The 7,125-nt window shown below is 42.5% G+C and overlaps 1 protein-coding gene across 1 annotated transcript in view; it reads right to left on the bottom strand.

Moving 5' to 3' along the window:
* Window positions 1–5,657: 5,657 nt before the first annotated feature.
* Window positions 5,658–7,125, bottom strand: part of THEMIS (thymocyte selection associated) — a 76,334-nt gene continuing 74,866 nt past the window's right edge. Inside the window, exon 6 of the mRNA XM_060753317.2 lies at window positions 5,658–6,648. Coding sequence (XP_060609300.2) covers window positions 6,521–6,648 — 128 coding nt within the window. The 3' untranslated portion in view covers window positions 5,658–6,520. The remainder of the gene's footprint in view (window positions 6,649–7,125) is intronic.

The raw sequence follows: 7,125 nt of genomic DNA, 5'->3' as shown, positions 1-7,125 counted from the left end.
TAAGGGTAGTTAGGAGATTTTGAAGGTCAGAAAGCAATGTGAATGTCCTTTCTTTATTGGCTGATCTAAGAGAACTGTGGTGCTGCCTCCCACACTGAAAACGATAATTTATGGGACGGTTTCATAATCCAGGACTCTGATAGCAATCTCCAGAGAGACAGCAAAGGTCTCTGGCTTTCATGTGTTGCTAAAGCCTTCAAACAACAGGGCTAATAAAGTACAGCTTGCTCTCTGTTGACAGAGAATTTTAAAGGGCAGATGGAAAAAGTTTGGAGAGTTTGATGCTGGAAGAGCAAATGTCATAATTAGAAAGACAGCCCACAGGCAAACCTAGTAATTTTAATGATGCATTCTGCTATGGCACTGTTAGGAAAAGAAGCATGTGGAATTTCAAAGAGAAATAATCCCTCACAACCTCACAGACTCTTAGAATGCTTGCCATAGATGCAGGCAAAACGTCAGGAGAGAATGCTTCTGGAACATGTCCATACAGCCCAAAAAACTTACAGCAACCCAGAAATAATCCCATTTTGATTGTAGACTAGAACAACCCACATGGAACCAGAACTTATGTGGAATTTCTAGAAATTTTGGCTGAGCATCTTTCTTCACTTCCCAGTTGACTTATCCACATCTTGGTGGAGCCCAGAATTTGCAGAGTTTGCAGCTCTGACCCAATGTTGCCTAACGCTTGAATGGTGAGATTAACTGATACTGAGTCAATAAACCTGTCAGGTTCAAGAAGCCCTATAATATAAACAAAAATAAAATCATAGCATTTTAACAGAAAATACTGTGAAAAGAAGATATTCAGTAATGTCTTTGTATCTATAAGGCTTATTATTATTATTATTATTATTATTATTATTATTAAACTTTATTTGTACCCCGCTAGCATCTCCCGAAGGACTCGATGCGGCTTACAAAGGCCCAGGCCTCAACAACAACAACAAACAATAGCAATACAATGCAAGCAAATTTAAACATAAACAATAACAACAACAAAACATAACACTATTACGCAATAAAACCAGAGCCGGGCCAATGAAGGGTACAGGTTAAAAAGTGCTGGGTGTAAGAGGTGATATGTTGGGATTCTGGGCAAGTGCAATGTGCAGAGAGTCTTAAACTCTAATAAAATGCTTCTGGGACGTGGTGCTGGAGGTTATCCTATTCAGGAAAGGCACATCGGAATAGCCAGGTCTTCAAGTTCTTCCTAAAGACTGCCAACGTAGGTGCTAGTCTAATGTCTTTGGGGAGGGTGTTCCAAAGTCGGGGGGCAACCACAGAGAAGGCCCTGTCCCTCGTCCCCACTAAGCGTGCCTGCGATGCAGGTGGAATCGTGAGCAGGGCCTCTCCGGATGAACGGAGGGCTTAAACAAGGCCTTAAAATAAAACTGGCCTGCATACCCTGTACATGAAACAGATGCAAGAAAGAAACAAGTCTGAAACACCTCACTAACTCTGAGGATGCTTGCCAAAGTGCAGGCGAAACGTTAGGAGAGAATGCCTCTAGACCATGGCCAGCCCGAAAAAACCTACAACAACCCAAACAAGTCTGACTCAGAGGAACTGCCTTGATCATAGTAAAAAAAGGTTTTGACATTGGTTAAACTGCATGGGGTTGCCATTCCATTAGGCAGAATAAAACAAGTTTCAGAAGAGGCAGAGGTAGACTCCTGGCATCCACACATTGTCCTCTGTTGACAGATAGAGCCGATGTGTCTTCCATCCCTAAATTTAGTCTGCTGCCCCGAGGTGCTGGGAAGGACTCAAATATCAACCCCACAATATATTCCCAGGCAGGACGTGAAGCTAGGATGAGCCCTGAAACTGGACAGGAAGGCAAATAGACATAACTTTGCCCTAGGGAACATCTAAGTCCCAGCACTGGTTTCAGTTCCTAACCTACGCAGAGACCTGATCAATATAACTTAAGTTTATTTCAAGCATTGATTATTTCTAGTACGATGGAGCTACAAAGAAAGAGATAAATGACCTCTTCACACAGTCCATGAGGGCTGTGCCATTATGCCATACTGGCCGGTGAAAGGGAAGGTGCGTGGGGTGATTCATGGTGCCCGATGCACCCTTCCTCCTTTCCCTCGTGTCGAGGGCCCCTGCTCAGTGATTGGTCTGCACTGCAGCAGAGAGTTCTGCAGTTCCTGGCAGTCAAAATTGGAGAAAACTGATGAAATGTGCCCTAACAAACAGCTCAAGGCCAGGACTGCTTTCAGCTTTCATCACTTTCCCTCTAGCCCTGATGTTGTATCTGCTCTCTAATAAGGGTACTTGAAATTGCAACTTTTTAAACTTTCCGCTTGATATTTTGTATTCTCCCCTGCCTAAGTTAACTCAAACATAGAATAAACTCCTTTCTGGGCTCTGGGCAACCGCAGGCCCACCTGGGATGCCTTCTGGGCGTCCTGGGGAGGCCGAATCTGCGTCCGTTAAAACGGCGGATACGGAAACCTTCCTATTGGACCTCCGTATCCGCTAAAATCTCAAAATGGTGGATCGGCCCCGTTTCAATTTTATATTTTTCTATAACTAATTCTAAGCCTCACTGCTATCGCGCTTTTCTCGCTTTGGATCCCTCCGCCCGGGAAATAATTGTTTTGTTTTAAAGAATATAATTTGGCAGAAAACAGCTGATTGTCAAACTCTGCCGGCTCTGCAAAAGCAGTCCATTTCCCTTGCTGCCATTCGTTCCTGCTTAGACCCGCCACCGGGAACTCGCTGCGAACGCCCCCAGGAGACTTCGGAGGAGGAGCCGGGTAGGAGACCCGCTCCCTGGGAGGGAGTTATAGTCTTCCAAGAACTGAACGATGGATTTTGTTTCTATCAGCTCAGCACCCATCTGCAAACTTCGGCCAGGAAAAAGTGACTTTCTGCTGCTTGGCCTGGGCTGCAGGCCACCTCCGCTTCCGCGAACTTTCCCCAGGAGCATGGGATTTCTAGTTCTTTTTAATAAAAATCAATATTTTAATAAAATGATTAAGGTGTGGGGTGGGTATGGGATTTTTATATGAACTTTGTATAAGGAAAATGATGCATGAAATATTGTCTGTTTCCCCTTTTTCCCTTTGACTTTTGTCCCACAAAGAAGTGACCAAGTACTGTTGCAATGCTCGAGGGAGAATCCCTGCCTCCCTCGAAACTTCCCTTTGATTGACTCATCTGCATGGACAAAAGAAAAGCCATTTGTGATTTCCTTTTCTCGCCCTATGAGTTTGCCTAGCGAGATCAGGAAGTCTATTTGGATACGGACATTATGATTGATTTACAAAGGGCAGCGTTGATCCCCCCCCCCCCCCCCGAGGTCCGCTGCCCTGATCCTGTTTGTTTCTTCCACCAAAACCCATCACGGACAGGAAAACCTTTGTTTACAGTGATCACACCTTGCCAGCCAAGACAAAGCCTCACATTCCAGCTGGCTGGCAATCTATAATCCTATCATTTCCCCCATTGTTCGCTGTCATCCCGCCTTCTCGCTTCTGATTCATCCATCCTCAGAAGCGAGAGAAGCGTGCTGATTGGCCCTCCAGAGGTGGAGGATCTCGCTGATTGGCCCAGAGCAAGGCAGGCCGCCAAGCCTCCTCCCAGCTGTTCGGCTGTCAACCAATCAGCGCAAAGCCAGGTGGAGAGGGGCGGGCGGGAAATTCAAAAGGTTTTGCTGTATTTTCTCTATAAAAATGCCTGTAAATTCTTTAGCGTCATGCATGTAGTGGAACTATTCCTACAGTGCATCCGATTGCAGCTGAATCGCTAATAAAACACCTCGGTCGCTGAAACTTCTTCCACTTTGGTGAGGATTTATTATTTTTAATATTTTTATCGCTGAAATTGGCTTCGCTGGCCTCACCAAGGTTCCAGGACTCTCTTTGGTGCAGTCCTCAGGGATCTCCTCGGCTGGGGAGACCCTCCTAAAAGCAGCTCGATATCATCCCCATCATATGATGGGGATAGGACAGGGTGCATTGGTGCCCTGTTCCTGTCCCTATCAGATGGGAGAAAGGGCAGCAATGTACTTTGTCTTGCCACCCTTTCCCCCATCATATGGGGAAAGGAGGAATAAAGTGCTAGAAAAACAATGTCCTCCCTGTGGCGGAGGAGGAAGTGTCTTCTGCCTTCCAATGTTTTCCCTCCACTTCGGGATGAATGTGGGCAGAGCCTGCTGAGCATCATCTGATAATGCTCAGGTCAAGCCCCGGCCAAAAGGGCCAAAACTGATATTTAGCCCCACGTGAAGAGGCATATGAGCAATATCTAATGCATACCTGGTAATCCTTATCTAAAGTCTATGTGACATGAACAGAAGGTAGAGGGAGACTGTTAGTTATTTATGATTATATTCTCAGGGTCTGGCTCTGTAGCCATAAAATCAGATGATGAGGTCCTAGGCACATGATATTGCAAATATAGCATTTATCAAACAGCACAAATGGCAGAATTCAGCCAAACAATATAGGCAATTGGCGAGATGTCAATGATTGTCAAAATGAACTTAATCAGGTTAATTACATCAGACTGGTTGCATTGGTAATTCTCACTTTACACCAACACCTTACTATAAGAACATACTCTCCAGGTGTCTTGGTTTAGCAGGGTCAGACCCAATTAATCTGTTTTCTCACCCTTTCAGCTTTTTTTTAAAATGTCCCCGTTTTTACTTTCATGTCCTTACTTTTATTTATTTATTTATTTATTTATTTATGACATTTATATGTCACCCTTCTCACCCCGAAGGGGACTCAGAGTGGCTTATACACAATATCTATATATTTAGCATAGTATAATAGTATTATATATTACTATATTGTACTATACCATTATATTGTAATATTATTAGTAATATTACATGTAATATTACTTTTCCCTTTTGCCATCAGTTTATTTCAGTTTTTGCAATTTCAATTCAAAGTGTAAATGTAATTTGCATTCAACTCAACGGGGGGGGGGGGGAACAGAAGTGGAAGGGGCAATAGATTTTCCTTCTTATTCGAAAAAAGGAAACTGCTTTAAGATCTCTTCAGACAGGGCTAGCTTCAGTGGTAAATGCCAATCTAGCCCTGGTCACCTATGGAGCTGGCCGGCTCCATTCACATAATGTTGTGCTGGCTCCATAGGTGCAGAGGAGCGGAAGTGCCATGCTGCTGCTGCCCAGACACACGGGAGGCTTCCCATGTTGCCAAATCTAAGGGGTGAAGCCATGCACACCACATGTGCTCTACACTTTCCCCATGTGATTGCCCTCTCGGTGGGCAAGGGAAGGGGAGGGGAGGCGAGGCGAGGTGAGGCAAGGTGTGGGTCGTCATATTCCCCATGCCTCATGGCAAAGAGGAGCAGAGCTGCTGAATGTGTGAAAAGGTTGTTAGTCTCTCCTAGTTTGCCTAGCTGATTCGAATGTTTTTTACAGCTTTTTTAACCCTTTTAATCCTATTAAACTGTATTCAACATCAGTGATACACACACATACACATATATAATTTACTAATATTAATTTTACTTGCATGTCACTCTCACATCTCACAATGCAGGATATAAATATTTAAATAAGTAGCAATAAACTTCATTGCCAGTTCAATCTGCTTCTGTTATGAACAGGGAGTGGCTGTATGGCTTAGAATTTGAGTACTGGAATTTGGGAAATGTGAGTGAGTGGTTCAGAGAGTAAAGGAAGGCCAAAGTTATGTGCTCAGAATCACAGACAGGTTTGACACTTCAATTTTTTCATCTATATATTTACATAGACAACACATTCATATATAATAGTAAACCATAGCTCTGTTTATTGCGTCAAGTCAAATGGAAAGAACACCACGTTAGCCTAGGTATAAATCCAATACACTAATAAATAAACATCCTCTTTCTGGTGCCATAGCTACATCACTGGAGCCAACAGCATTGTGGCCTCCATGATGGCCCAGTCACAAACCATAGCTGGCATCCGGTTGTATAATTCCAATTAAAGTAGACCAATTAATTGCTAAATAATGATTCAATATGTTGATAAATCCAAGGGACTCAATTGGTCATCAAGACTAAAACAGAATTTAGGGCTATGTGTGTCAAACTAAAGAGGATTTCATAAGCTTGAAGACAAAAAATGCAGATAACTAGGGCCCATTCACACTACACAATTCAAATGCTATGGTTCCACTTTAACTTCCATAGCTGCATCCTACAGAATCCTTCTGTTGGGACACTAAAGGGCATCTCTGTCAGAAAATTCTAAATTCAACTCCCAAAAGTGCAAATCCTAGGATTCCATGGGATGTTAAAGTGGCATGTTGTGCTATTAACTGTGTAGTATGAAAGAATCCCTGCACTTTAAAACCAAGGGTATAATGATTTGTGTCAATGTACTCCATGGAGTCTGGATTATTATTTATTTAAAAATGCAGTGATATCACTGAAGTATGAAAAAAAACTTGTGTATTATCTGTAATTATCTGTAACTATAAGGCGCTCACATTTTCTGTCACTATTCACTAATGGGTTGCTTTATTTATTTATTTTACATTTTCTGTGTTGCTTTTATTTTAGGAACACTTCCAATCACATTTTCATCTGTGTCATCATAGTCAGATCCAGCCTTTGGTTTCTTGTCTGCTTCGTACCTCACAAGCATGCTCCTTAATAAGCCTAAAAATAAAGGAAGCAATATAATTGTAGTTAATAGAAGGCCTAATGATTACTGTATTGCTCTAAGCCACATTATAGAGTGGCATACAAGTACACCTGTGGGTTCTCTAGAAGCCCTCTTATTTTCAAGAAGCAGGCCCCTGCATGTTACAACAACTTCCCTTTGAAATTCAGGGGACCTTTCTACAGCAGAATGTCAGTGCATACACTACCAGAGCATAGAAATGTTACCTTTTGGATGACAACTCCAGAATCCCCTGCCCAATGCATCTAATTATGGCTGACTATTGCAAACACAATCATAATTTAAATCCCTTTTATGTTTTTAGCAATAGTACAACAAATTATATATTAAATTGAACACATGTCCCTAAAGCTCTATACATCTATTGAGATGCTAGCTTAGGACATGTTTAGAATACTCTTCTGCCTTTTCCGTTGAGTAGTATTGCAATATTTACATGCAACCTCAAAGCC

Source organism: Anolis sagrei, chromosome 1, assembly GCF_037176765.1.
Source record: "Anolis sagrei isolate rAnoSag1 chromosome 1, rAnoSag1.mat, whole genome shotgun sequence".
In the NCBI taxonomy this organism is placed as follows: Eukaryota; Metazoa; Chordata; class Lepidosauria; order Squamata; family Dactyloidae; genus Anolis; species Anolis sagrei.
The sequence above is the reverse complement of the archived record's forward strand: the minus strand, read 5'-3'. Positions and strand labels throughout refer to the sequence as shown.